The following is a 22,330-nucleotide window of genomic DNA, read 5'->3' on the forward strand; positions in this document are numbered from 1 at the left end:
TTACTTTGTTACTTGCACTATAAATACCTTGGCGCGGACAGCGCCTGTTTGAATCGCTGTCACCGTTGTTATATTCTGTAAATAAAGAAGTTCTTGTTCGGAGACCCTGGCTGTCGCGTCCCTCTTTCTAGTCTTCAATACTGGCGACGAAGGTGGGATTGGCGATTCCCGCGAAGCTAGGGTGAACAAGAGAGAGAGAAAAGAATTAGCTAGCTGCCGCCGCGTCAGGGCCGGCAACGAACGCTGCTCAGGAGAAAGATTTTTTTCCCCTTCCCTATCTCTCTCAACCTAACTCAGTGCCAAGATGACTTCAGCGCTCCCTCCGTTCGCTCCCTTTGGATCTGCCGGAGAATCCTGGGAGGGATTTATGGAGAGGTTTGAATGCTACCTTATAGCATCAAAGAACCAGGCACAGACCGAAGAAGAAAAATGTAGCTTCTTCCTCTCATGCTGCGAACCCGCAATGTTCCCCTCTGCGAGAGCCCTGGCCACCCCGAGGCCAGCATACAAGCTGGGGTGGGATGAACTGATGTCGAGACTCAAAAACCATTATGCCCCCACCCCATCAAAGATCGCGCGCCGATTTGCATTCCGCCGCCGGGTCCAAAAGACGAATGAATCTATTAGCCAGTTCCTCGAATCATTGCGCACGGTGGCCGCGCAATGTGATTTCTCCAATTTAGAAGAAAATCTTGTAGAACAATTTGTTTGCGGGGTCCGCGATGTCAACCTGCGAAGCCGCATGTTCCGCAACCACAATATCACTTTGCTCCAGGCCGTGGAGACTGCCAGAGCAGCCGAGCTCTCGGAGCAGTCCACGGACGATATGGAGCGCTTGCAACTGGCTTCCCCTGACCAGCCACCAGCGGGGCCGCCTGCTCAAGCGAATATGATTGATGACCAGCCGCCCATGGAAGACCCGGAGGAAGAGTTCGTGGGACTGATGAGGGCACAGCCAAAACACAAGCCCCAGCCGCAGTCAGCTGCACAGTCCGCTGCTGGCGTGCCCTGCCCTGGTTGCGGCGGCCGTCACACCCACACGGCCTGCCCCTTTCGCACCGCTATCTGTCGCAGGTGCAAAGGAGAAGGACACATTGCCAAAGTTTGCCGGGCTCTCCTGCCCGCACCTTCGTTCCTGCAATCAACTAGCCAGCCCCAAGCGCAGATGCGCCACCAGCAGCCGAGGCCCGCTAGGCGGGCTGAAGACTGTTTCTCTACCTGTCAGCCGCCTGCCTCTGATTGTCTGGTTAGCCAGGCCTCCGCCGGAGCCAGGAAGGTCGCTACCTCCGTCCAGCTGGAAGGTCAGCCTTGCCGGATGGAGGTGGACTCCGGCTCGTCCCGGTCCCTGTTGCCCTGGTCCCTTTTCTCCTGCCTATGTCCCAAAGTCTCCCAGAGCCATCTGCACCCCCCTGAGATCGCCCTAAGGGACTACCAAGGGAAATTGATCCCCACCTTGGGCTCTTTCCCTATCACAGTACAATACAGCCCCTTCCAGGGAAAATTGCCCATCCTGATTGTTAGGGATGACCTGCCGGCCCTCCTGGGCCTTGATTGGTTCCCTGCCCTGGGGTTGTCCATTGGGGGGGCACACCGGGTGGTTCCCTATTCCTTAGAAGACGTTTTAAAAGAATTTGCTGACGTCTTCGACAGCCAACTCGGCTGCTATAAGGGCACCCCCATCTCTCTGAGTCTCGATCCTCAGGTTGCTCCCATTAGGCTGAAAGCCCGCAGGGTGCCTTTTGCCTTAAGGGCCAAGGTTGATGCCGAGCTTGATAAGCTCCTGGCGCAGGGAGTCATCGAACCCGTTGACCATGCTTCCTGGGAGACACCCATCGTCCTCCCAGTCAAGCCTGACGGGTCGGTGAGGATCTGCGCCGACTACAAGTCGACGATCAACTTGGCCCTTCAGGCAAACCCCTATCCAGTCCCTGTGGTGCAACACCTGCTCCATTCCTTGGGGCAGGGTTGCACATTCGCCAAACTGGATATGGCGCAGGCCTACCAACAGCTCCCGGTGGATGACGATGCGGCGGCTGCCCAGACCATTGTCACCCATCGTGGGGCTTTTCGTTGTCGCCGCCTTCAATTCGGCGTTTCCGCAACAAACTGCTCAAACCGCCGCCACAGAGGCCCCACCTATCACTCCTACCCTCAGTGACTCTCCTCCCATTCCATACACTGTAGCTAGGGACGCGTCTCCACAGCCCAGCCTACCTTTGTCGTTGAGCCCGCCTTCTGGGCCTTCCCAAGATGGCGTCCCTTGGAGCTGCACCCCCTTCAGGGAGGAGCTACAACAAGCAGGTCCTCCTCCGCCGACGACTCCTGTAGAACTGCGAAGGTCTGGGCGGGTCCGGCGCCGCCCCGCCTATTTACAGGACTACGCATGCTTCACCAGGAGAGCATGCGCAGAACTGGGGGGAAGGGGTGTTGCATATTCATGATTCCTGTTACATATGTAAGTTAGTTCAGAACCTTGCTCAAGGCTAGCAACAGCCTGCTGCTTCCTGATTGGCCAGGACGCAGCAGGAGCTGTTGCTGGCCGACAAGACCTGTTGATTGGCTGAGGGACTTGTCAGTGTGTTACTGCCTAGTCCCGGCTCCCTATTGGTTATGTTACTTTGTTACTTGCACTATAAATACCTTGGCGCGGACAGCGCCTGTTTGAATCGCTGTCACCGTTGTTATATTCTGTAAATAAAGAAGTTCTTGTTCGGAGACCCTGGCTGTCGCGTCCCTCTTTCTAGTCTTCAATAAGGAGAAGGTCAGACCAGGAGACCTCCAAGATCTTTCTATTATTGTGTATTCTATAAAAGCATCATCTTCACTCAACCCATCCAGTTGCATTGCCAAGATTAAAGCTGCTTAATTCTTACAGATCCCTTCAAACACAGCAGGGAATTCTGGGCTTCTCATTCTTCAACTATAGAAACCAGAAGCCTGAATTTCTGGATATCCACTGCAGAGATATCAATCATCATGAAAAAAATGGAAACATTACGACCAAATTATACCATGTGTGTCTTGTACTTTGCTGGAGATGCAAATACAATAAAACCTGAACTATCTTGCTAGGATAAGTCCCAATAGGAGTCTTGCATTGAAGCACAAGACCACAAATTTTGTAGACCACAAATCTTATCCCACTTAGCTTAGTGTAATAGCAGCTTCCATGTTGCTTGTATCTTTCAATTTATATTACTTTTATTTGTTTCCTAGTATGATTTGTTAGCTTATTAGTAACCTTGACTATCAGTAAGTGTTGTATCTTTTTATTCTTGATGAATGTATTTAATTCTCCTTATGTACACTGAGAGCATCTGCACCAAAGACAAATTCCATTTGTGTCCAATCACACTTGGCCAATAAAGAATTCTATTTTATTCTATTCTATTCCATTCCATTCTTAATGCTTAGTTCTTTCAGAGGTAGCAATGATTTTCCACATAATTAAAACAACATCTTCCCTCATGTTCTCCTTCCTAACAAAATCAGATTCTGTCAACTTCCAAATGGCGAAATGTCTTACCTTTCTGTATCTCTTAAACAACACCAGCGTCTGTTGAGGCAACAGTGAGAAGCAACTTGGAAATTCAATGGCTTTTCAAGGGAAGATTCTTAGATGTTCTGTAATATGTTCTTTGGATGCTTGAAAAGATTCTCTGTGCACTGAACCTGTTAATGTAATAACTAGCAACTAACAGAAAATACTTTCAAAGCTATCATTCAAAAGGTAGTAGGCTGAAGAATGAGAACACATGATTTTATGAGTAATTTTTTGAAACTGGGAATTGGCTTACATTAAATTAAAACAAAGAGTCACCCAGGTTAGACAAACTATCTGAATGACCGTCCCAAATCCTCAGCGGGATGCTGTTCCATATAATTTACTGAAGGCTTTTGATGATATCAACTCTTCTTTTTGATGCAAAGTATATTTTCAGTAAATCAGTAAGTTATTGTGTCTTGATCCTTGTAACAGCTAACTGTGGTTAGATTCAAGCCCACTTATCCTTGCTTTTTCGTCTTCCCCCAAATATTGACATTTGCTGCTTTGCTGTGCACGGAAACAAGATTGCAAAAGATCATAAGAATGATATGAATGTATTCCATGGAGGTTATTTCAATTCCACTGGAACTTTGCTTTACTTCATTATAATTCATTTTTATCTCAATCTCTTGAGAACTAAAGTACTTGATTAACACAGTCAAATAAGATGGGTTCTTTGAGTAATTAAAACAAAGGTAGTCTTTCATTTTGACAGTTGCTTAACAATCTTTCAAATTTATGACTGACCTCCCCAGAGCTACTTAAATCTTTCAAACTTTCAAACTTTAATGGTATTTGTATGCCGCCCACTCCCTAGGGACTCTGGGCGGTTCACAGCAAATAAAAACAACAAATAAAAACATTTAAAACATTTAAAATTACAAAGTTAAAATCAACATAACATCCATTTCATCAAATGGAGCTGGAATACTCAACAGGCCCAGGCCTGGCAGAACAGCCAGGTCTTAGTCACTTTACGGAAGGCCAGGAGGGTGGTGAGGGTCTGGATCTCAGCAGGAAGCTCGTTCCACAAGGCCGGTGCAGCTACAGAGAAGGCCCTCCCTCGGGTGTTGGAGACAGAGGAAAGAATTGAGAGAAAATTGAATTATTTGGTGCATTTGGCAATGAAATGTGATGAAAAAACTGAGGATGTTCTTCAAACACAAAATAAGAATATTGAAATTTAAAAAATTGAAATGGAAGACGAATATAAAGAAATTGAGCCTGTTGATATTCGTGACAATTGGTTTATTTCTGAGGGAGAAGAGTGGAATATTCAAAGAGGAATTAAATGGAGAGAAAATTTATTTCAAAGGACAGGACATAGAAGAAGAAGAAAGCATTAAAGAATTTATGGACTATGAAATACTATTTGCAAAATCTTTGATAACACTGCTGATAATTAAAGATAAGCTGAAAAAGGAAACAGAAGGAGGGCTTCAATATTATATGAGAGATACTATAAACAAGGAGTTGCAAAGAGGAGTCCATACAGATTTGTTTAAGAAGATGTTTGGAGGACTGGATCCACAAATGGCAGAAGACATAGGATTGTTTGGAGAGATACAGGTTGATAGATCTATGACAGTATAATTGTTCTTGTTCTGGAAACTATTTGGTGAAAAAAAATTGAGAAAACCTTAGTTTAGCTCTATGTTATCTGTGCAGGGCAAATTGAAGTTGTTTATTTATTTAACCAGTTCTTTCCAACTGCTTTGTCTAATTTTCCTCCATATTCTACCCACAGTCTTACATGTTTTTCTTTTTTATTTATTTTTTGCTGAAAAACCTTGGTCTCCAAGACAATATTATATGCTTTTTAAACAAAAAATATATGGAATTATGTATTTTTAAACCAAAAAATGGCCCTTATGAAAAAAAATAGTATACTAGTTACATGATTTTGAAGGATGTACTGGTGTTTCTGATAACCTGTGACTACAGGTAGTCCTTGACTTACGACCACAATTGAGTCCATAATTTTTATTGCTAAGTAAGACATTTGATAAGTGAATTTTGCACCATTTTCCAGACTTTTTTTTTTACCAGAGTTGTTAAGTTAATAACTGAAGTTGTTAAGTTATTAACACAGTTGTTAAGCAAATCTGGCTTCCCAATTGACTTTCCTTGTCAGAAGGAAAAAAATAATAATCACATGATCCCAGAACACTCTAAGCATCATAAATATGAGCCAGTTGCCAAACAGCCAAATTTTGATCATGGGACCATGGAGATGCTGCAATGTGTGAAAATTGGTCATAGGTCAGTTTTTTCCAAAGCTGTTGTAACTGAAAGGTCCCTAAATGGACTGTTGTAGCAATAGCAATAGCACTCAGACTTATATACCGCAGTGTATATAAGTGTTTACAGTGTTTTTCAGCTCTCTCTAAGCAGTTTTACAAAGTCAGCCTATTGCCCCCAACAATCTGGGTCCTCATTTTACCCACCTGGGAAAGGATGGAAGGCTGAGTCAACCTTGAGCCTGGTGAGATTTGAACTGCCAAATTGCAGTCAGCCGGCAGTCAGCACATGTAGCCTGTAGTACTGCACTCTAACCACTGTGCCACTGTGGCTCATGTAATTAGGTATTTGTGTATGTGCTCATAAGGATAACCAATGGATGAAAATGGACAAGCAATGACAGAATATTCTGGAATAAATAATTCCAAGATGTTTTCAGGGAATGTATTATTCTTCCATGGTATGCTCTTACTTGTTACAAGCTGCTGAGATCTTGCCAAAATATTGATTTTTTTCCTAAGACACTTTCTGTAACAATTTGCATAGATTGTTCCCCGAGAGACCTATAAACTCCCCAACAGCTGCACAATGCCTGGCTTTCATAGAAAGCAAATGGAACATCTTCCATCTTGCTGGGTGGGAAATGTATAAGAAGCTGATAATACTTCACTTGACTTTCTTGACAGTTGAGGACCATTTAATGAGGAAAGAAGAAAGATAAAGTTCTCTTCTACCATTAGAGAACGTGGTAATCAGCAGCTCCAAAATCTCCTGGTCATCTCTAGTTCAAGTACTAACCCTTGTTTAGCTTTCTAATGCAAACTAGGAAATGAAAAATAATCTGAGTTAGTAGACTTAATTAAGTTTAACGTGGGTATGTTCAGAGGTGGCATTTTGCCAGTTCAGACTGGTTCACCCGAACTGGTAGTGGAAATCGAGGGTGGCACTGCCTATCTGCCCTGGCTCTATGACCTCCTATTTAGGCACATTTTCAAGCCAAAGTGCATGTTCGGAAGGCTGAGTGCATGTTCGGAAGGCTGAGTGCATGGATGGAAGGTTGAGTGCATGCGTGGGAGGTTGAGTGCATGCATGGAAGGTTAAGTGCATATGTAGAAGGTTGAGTGCATGCTTGGGAGGTTGAGTGCATGCGCAGGAGGTTGAGTCCATGCGTGGGAGGTTGAGTGCAAGTGTGGGAGATTGACTGCATGCATGGAAGGCTGAGCAAGTGCACTTACGTTTGCGAACTGGTAGGGAAGGTAAGTAAATACCACCCTGGGTATGTTCTAATTTCTTCATTCAAGTTCAAAATAAACATTGTTGAAGTAATTTGAATATATTCTTTCCCAATCTTCCCTGGAAAGGAATACCTCTATAATCATATAACAAAATTGACAGAACTTATTTGCTATCCTGTAGTAATTTTTATCTTCCCTCCATCAAAACATGCTCTTCTTCCAATAATGATACCAACATTTCCTGCAATAATTTCAATACCTTGATTTAAAAATGGTGGTTGGTTGACACCAGCCTCTTTTTGTTTATTTACATAGGTAGACATAATATTTGATCTAATGGTCTCTCATTCTTTTTCCTTCTCCTCAGAGAGGAGGCATGATTGAAGCTGTGAATTTCAACTTTGTCAAGGAATTCATCTTTTCGGGTTTCACCAGTGACAGAAAAATCCAGCTTCTCCTCTTTGTGGTCATTCTCATCATTTACCTGCTTACAGTTTTGGGAAACCTGCTGATCATCATATTGATACAGGTTGATGTACAACTCAACACTCCAATGTATTATTTTCTTTCTCATCTTGTGATGATCAAAATATGTTACATCACCAGCACTATGCCCGTAATGTTATCTCACCTCATGGCTGGGCATGGAGCCATCTCCTTCCCACTCTGCATTGCCCAGATATTTGTTGCAGGGTCCACAGCTTGCATTGAGTCTTTGCTACTGGGTGTCATGGCTTATGACCGTTATCTGGCCATCTGTTCTCCCCTAAAATATGCTGTTGTCATGAACAGACGCTGCCAATTTCAGTTTCCTGTAGCCTGCTGGATAATTTCTCCACTGTTCTGTGGCATTTGTGGTGCCTTCCTGGTTTCCCAAACTTTCTGTGGTCCCAATCCTATCAATCACTTCATGTGTGAATTTCCTGTGGTGTTAATTAAAACTTTCATGGGGTGATACACAAGTCATTGAGAATATCGTACCTGGTGCAGGAATCCCTCTCCTTCTGTTTCCCCTTTGTGCCATCCTGACCTCTTTGTATTAATTCTTTATTCTGTATCCCACATGAAGTCTACAGTTGGACAACGCAAAGCGTTCTCTACCTGTGGCTCTCATTTGGTTGTAGTCACCTTGTTTTATGGTCCTATCATTTTTATGTATATACTGTAATTCCAAAATCAACCTCAGCTCCTGACCATAATAAGCGCAGTACAATTTTCTATGTTCTGGTCACCCCTCTGCTTAACCCTATCATTTATACTCTAAGGAACAAGGATATCCATAGGTCAGTAAGAAAGATATTGCAAAGAAAATACTTTAACCAGAAAACACGAATGTTTGTGTCACTCTTTTTTTTAATAGTCATGCCACATTGGCTATTGAGTATTAATCCAGAATGCCTTAAATGTTGGTTTGTCTAGTCATAAACTCAACCTATGACTGATCTCTCAGACTATTATTATCATGGTATTTGGGTACAATGTAAATACGTTTTTATTTTAGGAAAAATGAGGTATGTGGGGAGCTATTATATCTACTTCCTGGGCTCTTTACAAAAATCCCTTTAATGGCAGACTTAAAGCTGGAAAACAATTGATATAATCTAAAGCAGGGGTGTCAAACTCTAGGCCAGACTAAGCCTTGAGTGTCAAACTAAGCACCCTATGGGCTGGAACTGGCCCGTGGGATGGTTATATCTATCCCATGGAACCACCCTGGAAACAATGAAGGACCGGCCTGCAGTCCCTTCTGGCAGTAAAAAGAGAGATTGAGAGGGTTGTGTGCAGCCCTCTGATGCTCCATTTTTGTCTATGGCACATCCAGACTCCATTTTCAGCTGCAATGGCCTCCTGAAGCCCTCTGCCAGTGAAAGTGGAGCTTGAGGAGGGTGTATGTGCCCCCAGGGCTCTGCTTTCACTCGCAGAGGGCTACAGGAGGCCATTGTAGCTGAAAATAGAGCCTCTATGACTGATGTTAAGCTGGCATGCCCTATCCATGCTCCATAGTCATGTCCCCCCCACTTCTCAAGTCAAGAACAACTCTGATGTGGTCCTCAATCAAATCGAGTTTGACACCCCTGATCTAAAGTTAAAAAAATATGAGTGAAATGGGGGGAAATTATTTGGCTGAGAGAATACAATTTACTGTCTATATTTCACAAAGTTCTGTTAGTCTGGAATATTGTTTTTAAATCCATATTGATCCAAACGAATAATGGATATTTGTTATTGATATTTATCACAGGTTGATCATATCGTAATCTGTTCTAAAATTTTGCCCAGTATCAATGTTAGTTGAGAACACTTATAGATTCATCTTTCTCCCATCTTTCTTTCTCTTGTCTTTTTGTAAACAGACAAAACATGCTGGCTGAGAAGTTAATACTTCTTAAAGTGGTTAATGTTGAGAAATACAGTATTTTACCAGGGAATGTGTATCTATGATATCAATGACATTTTTTCTGAGTAAACCCATAAAAGATTCTATTGTAAATTATATTAAATAATTCATTCAAATTAATAGATAACAGATTAACAGAATTAGAAGGGTCCTTAGAGGTCATCTAGTCCAACCCCACGCTCAAGCAGGAGACCCTACACCATTTCTGACAAATGGTAGTCCAATTTCTTCTTGAAAGTCTCAAGTGATGAAGCTCATACAATGTTTGAAGGCAAGGTGTTCCATTAGTTGATTGTTCTCACTGTCAGAAATTTCCTCCTTATTTCTAGGTTGAATCTCTCCTTGGTCAGTTTCCATCCATTTTTCCTTGTCTGGCCTTCAGGTGCTTTGGAACATAGCTTGACCTCCTCCTCTCTGTGGCAAGCCCCAAATATTGGAACCCTTCTGTCATGTCTCCCCTGGTCCTTCTCTTCACTAGACTAGCCATGCCCAGTTCCTGTAACCATTCTTCATATGTTTTAGTCCCTAATCATCCTGGTTGTTCTTCTCTGCACTTTTTTCTAGAATCTCAACATCTTTTTTATAGTGTGGTGACCAAAACTGGACGCAGTACCTTAGGTGTGGTCTTACTAGGACTTCATAGAGTGGTATTAGTACTTCACTTGATCTTGATTGTACCCCTCTGTTAATGCAATTTAGGATTGCATTGGCTTTTTTGGCTGCTGCTGCACAAGTTTGTCTGAATGCCTAATTTCCATTAGAATTAGAATTCTTTATTGGCCAAGTGTGATTAGATACACAAGAAAATTGTCTCTAGCGCATAAGCTGTCACTGTACATACAACAATAGTAATAGAATATTGACCCGGATATTAAAATCTTCATGATTTACTAGGAGCAAGAGAAAACAAGCAAGTTGATATCCATTTTCTTCTTCTTATAACCATTCAGGAGATGGTCTATCTTTGACAATCATCCAAGAAAGCTTAGCCAAGAAACAAGTTATACTTGATCTGTCTTAGTCATATATTTAAACATGGAGAGGCATTCACAGTTAAGGGAAAGTCCCTTATTTAAGACATCTAAGGAAAACTATGCAAGAGCTGGGATGTATGGTATACAATTAAAAAAGTAAAGTTACTCTCTTCTCCAGACATACATCTCAGAGAAAGACCCAAGAATGCTGATAGGATGTCAAAAATATTGGAAACAAACAGAATTCTAGGGAAAGGTAGCATAAGATAAAGCAAGCCTTAAAAAGAAACCTCACTATTTTCATGAAATATTGCCACTTTGTTCTTTCAGAACTCCCTTCTCTTTCTAGTCCTGACCATCATTTCATAGTTATGCCCAAATCCCCTTTTTCTGACTGAGCTAAATGCAAAGTAATTTACCTGAGAGATATCAGTTTTAGGGATTGTTCCCCTTAGCTTCTCTTTCAGGTCCTGACCATCATTTCATAGCTAAAGGTAAAGGTTCCCCTTGCAAATATGTGGTAGTCATTCCTGACTCTTGGGGGTGGTGCCCCTGTTTCAAAGTCAAAGAGCCAGCACTGTCCGAAGATGTCTCCATGGTCATGACTAAGCACCGAAGGTGTATGGAGTGCTGTTACCTTCCCACCAAAGGTGGTCCCTATTTTTCTACTTACATTTTTACGCGTTTTCAAACTGCTAGTTGGCAGAAGCTGGGACAAGTAATGGGAGCTCATTCCATTATGCGGTGCTAGGGATTTGAACAGTCGAACTGCTGACCTTTCTTATCAATAAGTTCAGATCTTAGCCACCGAGCCACAGTGTCCCTTCCATCATTTCATAGTTATGCCAAAAATCCTTTTTTTCTGACTGAGCTAAATGCGAAGTAATTTATCTGAGAGTTATCAATTTTTAGGGATTATTCCCCTTAGCTGGAGAATCTAAAATCAACGCGATGTTGTGGAAAGGCAGTCTGGAGATTGGCAAAGTGGATGGTTTCATGAACTCATTACCAACACATATACATTTATTCCTTCTCATCCACATGCACACACCATTCAGGGGCGAAGCCTTGAGAGCTTCACTTGATTGGCCTGGGGTCAACAAATATAATTATGACTACATATGAATACCAAACCTGTGGATGACCTCATCCAACAGTTTCAACACTTTCTAACAGCAGATGTTAAATTGGACGAGGTCAAGGGTTGAATCCTGCAGTTCTCCACAAAGGAAGGGCCTGGGAAGGAAGAATTTACCCTCCTGCCTCCTAGATCAGTGTTACCTTGGCCAGTATTAGGTTTTTCAGTTGAAGTGTGGTAGAAATTTCTGATTTCTGACTTGTATAATGTCTGTGGAGATTCTCAGTCATCCAGGTCATGGTTGTCCCAAAAGGCAACTGGATTTTCCTTGTTTTTGCTTGAAGACATTTCACTTCTCATCCAAAAAAACCTTCTTCGGTTCAGAACTGAAGAAGCTTCTAGGATGAGAAGCAAAATGCCTTCAAGCCAAAACAAAATAATTCTAGTTGCCTTTTGAAAAAGCACCTTTGGGATTTTTGATTTAATATTTATTGAGAGTTAAAAGATATAAACAGAGATTTTCAGGTGTTGATTTCCCCCCCAGTTTTTTTATAAAAATGTCAAAACAATGTGTGAACAGTGTGGCACTTGGGCACAATACATTCCAGTACAAACAAAACTAATCAAATTAAACATTGTTATGCATTCAATCAACTTATAAAATTACCATAACAATACACATCTGTATTTAGTTACAGCCTATCATTATTCAATTATTCCACCTATTTCTCATTATTAGTTTCATTTTGTCAGAAATGTAATACATTGATATTCCCTTTATTTCTATCCCTTACTCTAGCTTTTAATTATATCACTCTACATTAAAAAGCTTTTTCTTTTTTTCATGTCTAACTTCTAATCATGTCACCTGCCTACAAAAAGAGAAAAAGAGAAGAGGAATGGAGAGAGAGATATAGGAGAAAACACTTCAAATCAAGAATTGAGAACAGGATCCATCCATAATCTCTTGCCTGCTTTATACTTTAATTGCTATGCTTTAAATAAAGAGGGTTAGAAGGAAAAGCAAGTCAAAACAACAATAAAGAAAAAAAGGATCATCTACTCATCGTCCCTTGCCCGCTTCGGTACTTCAGTTGCTATGATTTGTTTTTTTACTTGTCTCCCCCATTCTTCTCTTAAGTCTCCATCTATATCTACTTTTTGGTCGTCCCATCTAAGCATTGATTGATTTTTTAAAACTTTGATTCATCTGTCCAAATAACTTTCTTTTCCTTTATTGAAGCTAAAAAAATATATATCAAGCACAGATAATTAATTGGGGCAATTTCCCTAGGACTGTTAACTGCTAATGATTTCTTTTCAGTAGAGCCTTTGAGAATATTCCATATTCCCATTGATATCATGCAAACTTCATAGATTCCTTGTGGAAATAATTGTGCTCGCTAATTAATCCCAAGGTATCTCCAGGTGTTGTGAGTTATTACTCACCCATTGGAGTGTAGATGCTTCTAAGAATTATGAGATAATAAGTAACTGAGTCCTGCCAAGATTTAAAAAAAAGTTTAAAAAACATATCTTCTTGAGAGTTGTACAATGGATCATCAAAGCCTCTCCAATTACATATCTGATATAGTCTACTGAGATGGGCAGAAACCAAGAGCAAGGAATGTCTTTTTTAGTTGCTTGGCAAAAGGCTAAGTAAGGTAAGCTGATATTTTGCTGCTGGATAAAGGATTCAATAAAAGAAAATATTTGTAGCTCAGGGTTGAAATGAGGGGTTCGTGGTGCTCTCTGAGCTTGCTGGTTTTCTTGCAAATGTTTCATTACCCTAACTATCATCATCAGTGCTAGTAAGGAGTGCTGTCTGCTGTCAGTTTATATAGAATAGAATAGATTAGAATAGAATAGAATTCTTTATTGGCCAAGTATGATTGGACACACAGTCTTTGGTGCATATGGTCTCAGTGTACATAAAAAGACAAGATACATTTGTCAAAAATCATAGGATACAACACTTAATGATAATCATAGGGTACAAATAAGCAATCAGGAAACAATCAATATCGCTCTTTCTTTTTTCTTCGTCTTAGAGATAGGTGACACTATAATACTTTAAAGACTCTGTTATTTGATAGATAATCATGAATTTAAGGAAATAAGGATTGTTACAAATGAAAGAATATTAATGGTAACTTGAATACATAATGCCCAATGACAGCGAAATACTCAGTTATGTTTAATGTAAACCAGTGATGTTAACCCTGAGCTTAAGAATTGGTGCACAAAAACCTGTAACCAAACGACATGCTTGGTGAAATGGAGGAAAGTTGTTTTTTGTTCTGCTCTTGCTTTGTTTTGTATGTGTTGTTTTGTTTAAAAAAGGATAAAAATATATTAAAAAATAAATAAAAAAACAGAACAAAAAGGAAACAATCAATAGCAATATAAATTATAAGGATACAAGTAACAAAATTACAGTCATGCAGTCATCAGTGGGAGGAGATGAGTGATAGGCACCATGAGAAGACTAATAGTAATAGTAATGCAGTCTTAGTGAATAGTTTGAATTATTTGTTTAGCAGAGTGATGGGAAAAAAACTGTTCTTGTGTCTAGTTGTCTTGGTGTGCATTGCTCTATAGTGTCGTTTTGAGGGTAGGAGTTGAAACAATTTATATCCGGGGCATGAAGGGTCTGTAAATATTTTCACAGCCTTCTTTTTGACTAATGCAGTCTACAGGTCCCCAATGGAAGGCAGGTTGGCAGTAATTGTTTTTCCTGCAGTTCTGATTATCCTTTGAAGTCTGTGTCTGTCTTGTTGGGTTGCAGAACCATAGAACCAACTATGGGAAAACCATAGCCTTGACTATACACGCTTGTGTTGGCAGGATGATGTCTCTGCTTTTTAGTATGCTGTTTGGATTTGCCATAGCTTTCTTCCCCAGGAGCAAGCCTCTTTTAATTTCTTAATGTTGAGTTTCAAACCAAGTTTTGCACTCTCCTTCTTCACCCGCAATCAAGAGGCTCTTTAGTTCCTCTTCACTTTCTGCCACCAGAGTGTTATCATCTGCATACATGTATCTGAGAAAAGGCAATGCTTCAGATAACTTGGCTTCAAGCCTTGTGGGGCTTTAATAGTAATAACCAGCACCTTGAGTGAATGGACAGACACTTGTCAGAAATGGTATAGGGTCTCTTACTTGAGCAGAGGTTGGACTAAATGACCTACAAGGTACCTTCCAACTCTATTATTCTGTAAAATGAATTGCAACTGGAAGCAAATCAATAACCAATGCAGCTCCTGCAAAAGAGGTGAAACATGTGCAAATCTTGAGTCATGCAGAATTTTGATTTTGAAACCCATTGAAACCCTTCTGGGTAGCAATAGCAATAGCAGTTAGACCTATATACCGCTTCATAGGGCTTTCAGCCCTCTCTAAGTAGTTTACAGAGTCAGCATATTGCCCCCAACAACAATCCGGGTTCTCATTTTACCCACCTCGGAAGGATGGAAGGCTGAGTCAACCCTGAGCCGGTGAGATTTGAACCGCCGAACTGCAGAACTAGCAGTCAGCTGAAGTAGCCTGCAGTGCTGCATTTAACCACTGCGCCACCTCGGCTCTGAGTACCCTTCAAGGACAGCCTCATGTACATCACATTACAGTAATCCAAACAGGAGGTAATCATGACGTGAGTGACTATGGATAGGGCCTCCTAGTTCAGGAGAAGGTGCAATTGGTGCACTAGATGAAATGTGCAAAGTCCCCCCCCCCATAGCCTTGAGTACGAGCTGTGAGTCTAAAAGAACCCACAAATGGCATACCAGTTCTGTCTGGGGAATGCCAGAGTCAAAGATAAAATATATGGGCCTGGGAAACCAATATCACAAAGTCACACTGTCGTGCCAGGGTTGAGTCAAAACCAGTTCCTCCCCAGGCGGACACTTACAGCCTTCAGGCCTTCAGTCTGCACTGTCAAAATATCACCAGTCTGGCTTGGGATGGAAGATAATTAGATGTGATTAGTAAGCCAGATGCCAGGCCAACAGATTATCTCCCGCAGTAGTTTCATGTCGACATTTAAATGGAGAGACGAAAGGCAAGTCCATGAGGCAAATGGAGAGGTTGTCAGGGTTCCAAATAACATCCAAAATTAAATCAGAGTCCAAGAGAAAGTATTGCTCAAAGTTCCAATTTATTAAGAGAGTCATGTTGGCACATCTGGGAAAACCCAAATCTGAAAACTTCCTGGTTTTCCCCACCCAGGTGAGAGTTCATGATCTTGCCCCCAAACCCACAAGTCCATCACATGGTCCAATCTTCCACTGCCATGCTGGCAGTTCCACCCATCCAGTTCCGGTCAGGTGCAGAGACAAAGGATGACCTTGGACTCTAGAAAGACAACATCACATTCTACTCCTTACTATTCCCCTTCCATATTCCCCGCTAATGAAACAGCATAGTAGAATAGAATCAGAGGTGGGTTCCTACCAGTTCACACCTATTCGGTAGAACCAGTTCGTCAAATCGACCGAACCGGTTAGAAGAGGTTCCACCAGTGGACCCGGAAAGCAGGTCACACTTACAGAAGAGGTTCCAAAAATTTTTGAAATCCACAACTGGTCCTTGGATATGATTATTCTACACTATCATGCTCATATTTATAAAACTCAGTGCCTCTGTGAAAGGTAAGGATGACTACTGCATTTGTGGTGCAATCAGAACATTGCGTGTGTTGAAGTTGTTTTAAAGCAAACCAAAAATGCCTTTTAAAAAACAAGTTTACATCATATTCTTATGCATGCCAGTGCCGTGTGTGAGGTAATTTAAGGTGGTTCTGACAAGTGTCGTCGGCATCTTCATATCCGGTAACATGGGTGGCAAGCCACTCCCATCCAGTCACATGGGCAGCAAGCCACTCCCACAAAAGAGGCCACACCCACAGAGTAGGTTCAAACAATTTTTGAAACCCACCACTGAATAGAATATAAGTGTGGCAGGCCAAAAATCCCAAAAGGAACTGACTACAGGTCTGATAGAGGTGAGTTCTGAGGCATTGTGGAAGTCTAGGATTTGAACTTTCCTCTTCTATTAACATGGATTGAAACTGGCTGAAAACAAGTGAGACTCAACATAACACATTATTTCTCATTCCCAACCCCAGAAGCTAGTCCTGAAGGAGACCATAGTTGATAGTATCAAAAACTGGTGAGATGGTCAGGAGGGCCAGAATAGTTGCACCCAACTCCACCCTGAGCCCTCCAAAGACAATAGAAGAGAATTCTTTATTGGCCAAGTGTGATTAGACACAAGGAATTTAATTTAATTTAATTTAATTTAATTTAATTTAATTTAATTTAATTTAATTTAATTTAATTTAATTTAATTTAATTTAATTTAATTTAATTTAATTTAATTTAATTTAATTTAATTTAATTTAATTTAATTTAATTTAATTTAATTTAATTTAATTTAATTTAATAATTTAATTTAATTTAATTTAATTTAATTTAATTTAATTTAATTTAATTTAATTTAATTTAATAATTTAATTTAATTTAATTTAATTTAATTTAATTTAATTTAATTTAATTTAATTTAATTTAATTTAATTTAATTTAATTTAATTTAATTTAATTTAATTTAATTTAATTTAATTTAATTTAATTTAATTTAATTTAATTTAATTTAATTTAATTTTTTAATTTAATTTAATTTAATTTAATTTAATTTGCTTGTATACCACCCACTCTCAAAGAGACTCAGGGCAGCTTACAGGTAAAAAAAGGGAGGGGGGACATACAAAAATAAAAAAAACAACATTAAAAATTCAACAACATTCATAACTTAGGATGGGGCTGGATACATCAACAGCCCCAGGCCTGCCGGAACAGCCAGGTCTTAGTTGCTTTGCGGAAGGCCGGAAGGATAGTAAGGGTCCGGATCTCAACGGGAAGATCGTTCCATAAGGCTGGAGCAGCTACAGAGAAGGCCCTCCCCCGGGGAGTCGCGAGTGGACATTGACTGGCAGATGGAATCCGGAGGAGGCCTAGTCTGTGCAATCTTATAGGTCTCTGTGAGCTAACTGGCAGGAGGCTGTCTCTCAGGTAGCCAGGTCCAATACCATGTAGGGCTTTAAAAGTAACGACTAGCACCTTGAAGCGTGTCCGGAGACCAATGGGAAGCCAATGCAGCTCACGGAGTATAGGTGTAATGTGGGTGTATCTAGATACACCCACAATCGCTCGCACAGCTGCATTCTGGACTAACTGAAGTCTTCGAACATTCTTCAGGGGCAGCCCCATGTAGAGCGCGTTACAGTAATTCAGTCTTGAGGTGACGAGGGTGTGAGTGACCATTCGAAGGACCTCCCGGTCCAGATAGGGTCGCAATTGGTGCACCAGGCGAACCTGGGCAAAGGCCCCCCTGGTCACAGCCAACAAGTGATTTTCTAGCATCAGCTGCGGATCCAGGAGGACCCCCAAATTGCAAACCCTCTCTGAGGAGTGTATAATTTCACCCCCCAGGCTAAGATATGGAATAGCTGGACCATCCTTGGGAGGGAGCATCAATAGCCACTCGGTCTTGTCGGGATTGAGTGCAAGCTTGTTTGTTCCCATCCAGACCCTAACAGCCTCCAGGCACTGGCACATCACTTCTACCGCTTCGCTGAGTTGGCACAGGGCGGACAGATACAATTGTGTATCATCCCTGTATTGGTGGTACTTAATCCCATGCCGGGGTATGATCTCACCCAGCGGCTTCATGTAGATGTTAAATAGGAGGGGGGACAGGACCAAACCCTGTGGCACCCCATAATTGAGGGGCATAGGGGTTGATCTCTGCCCTCCAACCAACACCAACTGCGACCTGTCTGAGAGGTAGGAAGAGAACCAACGAAGAACAGTGCCTCCCACTCCCACCTCTCGCAACCGTTGCAGAAGGATACCATGGTCGATGGTATCGAAGGCCGCTGAGAGGTCAAGAAGCACTAGGATAGAGGAGTGACCCCTATCCCTGGCTCACCAGAGATCATCGATCAGCGTGACCAAAGCAGTTTCCGTGCTGTAACCAGGCCTGAAACCCGACTGAAAGGAATCCAGATAATCAGTTTCATCCAAGGTCCATCGGAGTTCAAAGGCCACCATTTTCTCAACAACCTTCCCTACAAAGGGAAGGAGAAGAATTTGTCTTTGGTCCAAATGCACTCAGTGTACATAAGGAGAATAAAATACATTCATCAAGAATAAAAAAGATATAGCACTTAGTTGATATTTAAGGTTACTAATAAGCTATCAAATCATACTAGTAAACAAATAAAAATTGTTAGGTAAACTCCCCGTTGGGAGAGTGAGTACATCCAGAGAAGCGTTGTGAGAGTGTTGTTGGAGAACACATAAACCAGCATACAGAGACACTGCAGTTTAGGCTTTTACTTTTGTGGAAATAGAGGTATTAGAGTCCATCAAACAGTCCAAGTCATACACAGATAAGACAGTCAGTCATCAATGTCTTTCAGTTAAAGGATAATCCAAATAACATGGTCCATAATCATACAAACAGTTCAGTACTCAAAGTTTGCTAGCAGTTGCAAAACTTACAATAGCTCGTGGCACTTTCTAACAGCCAGCTTCCAAAACACTCAGATCAGATCAGCCCAGCATCTAACAAACAGACAGAGAGCTAACACTCATTCTGGCTCCCTCTTATGGCCGATTGAGGAAACAGCAACCAATCACATTTTACAGTATGATTTAAAGAAACAGGTACAGCATTGCTATATGATTTATATATTGTCAACCCACCCTTTAGATTGTATTCCTAACAAAAACAATATAAATTGAAAGATACAAGCAACATGGTTATAGTAATAAGTTGGAAGAGATACATACTAGTAAGGAAGAGAAGAATGATAGTAATACAATGTTAGTAAGTGTGCCCAATGCCATTTCAATGCTATGCCCTGCCTTAAATCCAGACTGTAAATTTTCCAGATAATCCACTTCATCCCCTTTGTAGCTGTGTGCCAACAAGCCTCCCCACCAATTTCCCATATCCATCCAAGATGTAACCAAATTTAAGTTGCTGTAGCTTTTGAGTTAAGATAAGAATATCCAGGGATTGAACCTGCCATTGTGGAAATGGTTATTCTTGAAATAAAATTTCTGGAGTCCATCTCATAACTCTACCTTGAGATATAAGAGTGGGTTACGATCGGTATCTTTTGAGAGTAATTTGGTCTTTTGTAAAAAAATGCTAGTCTTTTTCCCAAGGAATCTAAATTTTTGCTTCATTTTCTCTTCTTTACAGCAGGATGGAAGCTGAGAATGTCACCTCTGTTAAGGAGTTCATCTTACTTGGATTAACCAGCCAAAGAAAAATCCAGCTTTTCCTTTTTGTGGTCATTCTCCTTGTCTACATGCTTACGGTTTTGGGGAATCTCCTGATCATCATCGTAGTGCAGATTGACATTCAGCTCCACATTCCCATGTACTATTTTCTCTCACATTTTGCAGGGGTAGAAATATGTTATGTCACCAGCACCATGCCCCTCATGTTAACTCATCTCTTGACTGGAAATGGGGTCATCTCTTTTGCATTCTGCATCATCCAGATATATGTCGCATTGACCATGGCGAGCATGGAGTCCTATCTCTTGTGTGTCATGGCCTATGACCGCTACTTAGCCATCTGCCGTCCACTAATTTATGCTACTGCCATGAGCAAGCAAAACCAGTGGCACTTTGCTTTAGCCTGCTGGGTAATTGCTCCTGTGCTCTCTGCCATCTGTGTTATCTCTCTTGCTGGCCAAACTTATTGTGGTCCCAACCAGATCAACCACTTCATATGTGAAATTCCAGTGGTGATGAAACTTGCATGTAGTGACACACATATAACCAAGCTTGTGAAATTAGCTATAGCAGCATCAGGCATTCTGGTTCCTCTATCGGTCATTCTGACCACCTATGGGTATATACTTTACTCGGTCTCACATATGAAGTCAAACGTTGGACTGCAGAAGGCTTTCTCTACCTGTGGCTCCCATTTGATTGTGGTCGTTTTGTTTTATGGGACGATTATCTATATGTATATGATTCCAAAGTCAGCTTCATCTCCTGATCATGATAAACAAATTGCAGTCTTCTATGTTGTGGTCACCCCTCTGCTCAACCCCATTATTTATACCTTGAGGAACAAGAGCATACATAGGGCAGTATCTAAAATATTGTGAAGAGTTGCTTTATAAAAACAAGCAAATGCCCCAAATAAGGTTTCTATTAGGCCATTTATTAGGCCATTGCTTAATACGCTAACTAATGGTATCACTGTTTTTGAATTGTGGTGTTGGAGAAGACACAAATCTTTTGTTTGTGTTTTGTGAATTTTAACTAAGGACTACCTAGGTGTACAAAGGACGTGGTGGCTCAGTGGCTAAGACACTGAGCTTGTTGATCAGAAAGGTTGGCAGTTTGGTGGTTCGAATCCCTAGTGCCATGTAATTGAATGAACTTCCATTACTTGTCCCAGCTTCTGCCAACCTAACAGATGGACGGATGTAAAAATGCAAGTAGAAAAATAGATCTTACAGATCTTCTCTCCCTCACTCCCTCACTCCCTCACTCCCTCTCGCTCCTTCTCCCTCTTTCCCCCACACCCATATAAATATTCATATGTTGAATTGAATTAATTTCCTAGGGACACTTCATTCATTTCATTTTCAGCTTTAATCCAGAAATAGTTTGATAGTGCATTCTTCTTGGATTTTGCTTGACTAATGTCTCTTCCTCTTTGTTCAATGTTCAAATATTTGTCTGCCTTTCAATTAATTTTCCATGTATGTTTGAAAAAAGAAATAATAAACACAAAAGTTTGCCTCTCCTTTCTTTTAACCTTTGTGACTACATTGACATAAAGTTCTTTCCTTTCAGTGAATATTTAAAAGTGCCCATGAGATAAAAAAAACAACAGAGAGCTTTATCAGTTTATTAGAAAACTGATAAACCACAAGGGATTGGAGTAATCTCATTGGAAATAATATCATGAAATCTTGACATCTCCCATAGACAGTGAGAGAAGAGGCCAGAGTGCTATCTTAAGTCCTGGAATACTTTCAAAGATGAACACGCAACTTTAGGAAGCAGGAAAACATGGTTGGTTGAGCAGGAGTCAGAATGATGGACAAGATGGTAGAAAAAAGTTTGAAAGAATCTTTTACAAGATCTCAAACAAAATCCATTGCATCAACACCAAGAATTTAATCTGAAATCTCTTCGAATTTCATTACATCCATCAGTCCAAAATCTTCAGCCACCAACTTCTTCCTCCAAATTATTACAAGGACATGGCATGGTAGAGTTCCTGAACTTTTTATTTAGATATTTCATTATATTTTCAGTATATTTCATTATTATAGTTCTTTGAAAATATTCCACTAATGTCTCAAATTGTTTTGCCATATTATGTACCAAGTTGTTGGCTGTTATAACTGGAATCATTATGGGATCCTTCTGGTTTACTGAGAAAGATCTTAATTATTCTTAAAGCTAAGATTTCAATGGCTCATTTGGAATTTATTTATGAGGAAAATAATTTTTAAAGGATGAAATATTTTGACTTGGGAGAGTAGTCTTAGAATTTAACTTTAATACCGGCATATTCTACCTTATGTATTTCTTGGTGGAGATAAAGGCAGATACATTTGCTAAGGCAAACCATGGAGATGTATTTATTTTTATTTTATTTATTTAGTTTGTCAAACGTATGAGATAACAGGTATAATTATAAACATGAAATGGGTACCAATAAATGGGGACTATAGGACAGAGACGGTAGGCATGCTGGTGTGCTTATACATGGCCCCTACAGACCTCTTAGGAATGGGATGAGGTCCACACTAGA

At 40.8% G+C, this 22,330-nt stretch overlaps 1 protein-coding gene across 1 annotated transcript; it reads left to right on the plus strand.

The window, feature by feature from the left end:
* The first annotated feature begins 826 nt into the window (after positions 1 to 826).
* Positions 827 to 20,663, plus strand: LOC116521711 (olfactory receptor 477-like). Its single transcript, XM_032236371.1, has 3 exons — positions 827 to 1,246; positions 7,391 to 7,578; positions 19,742 to 20,663. The coding sequence occupies exons 1-3, from the start codon at positions 827 to 829 to the stop codon at positions 20,661 to 20,663; spliced, it is 1,530 nt and encodes a 509-aa protein (XP_032092262.1).
* The last annotated feature ends 1,667 nt before the right edge of the window (positions 20,664 to 22,330 follow it).

Source organism: Thamnophis elegans, chromosome Z (assembly GCF_009769535.1).
Source record: "Thamnophis elegans isolate rThaEle1 chromosome Z, rThaEle1.pri, whole genome shotgun sequence".
NCBI lineage: Eukaryota > Metazoa > Chordata > Lepidosauria > Squamata > Colubridae > Thamnophis > Thamnophis elegans.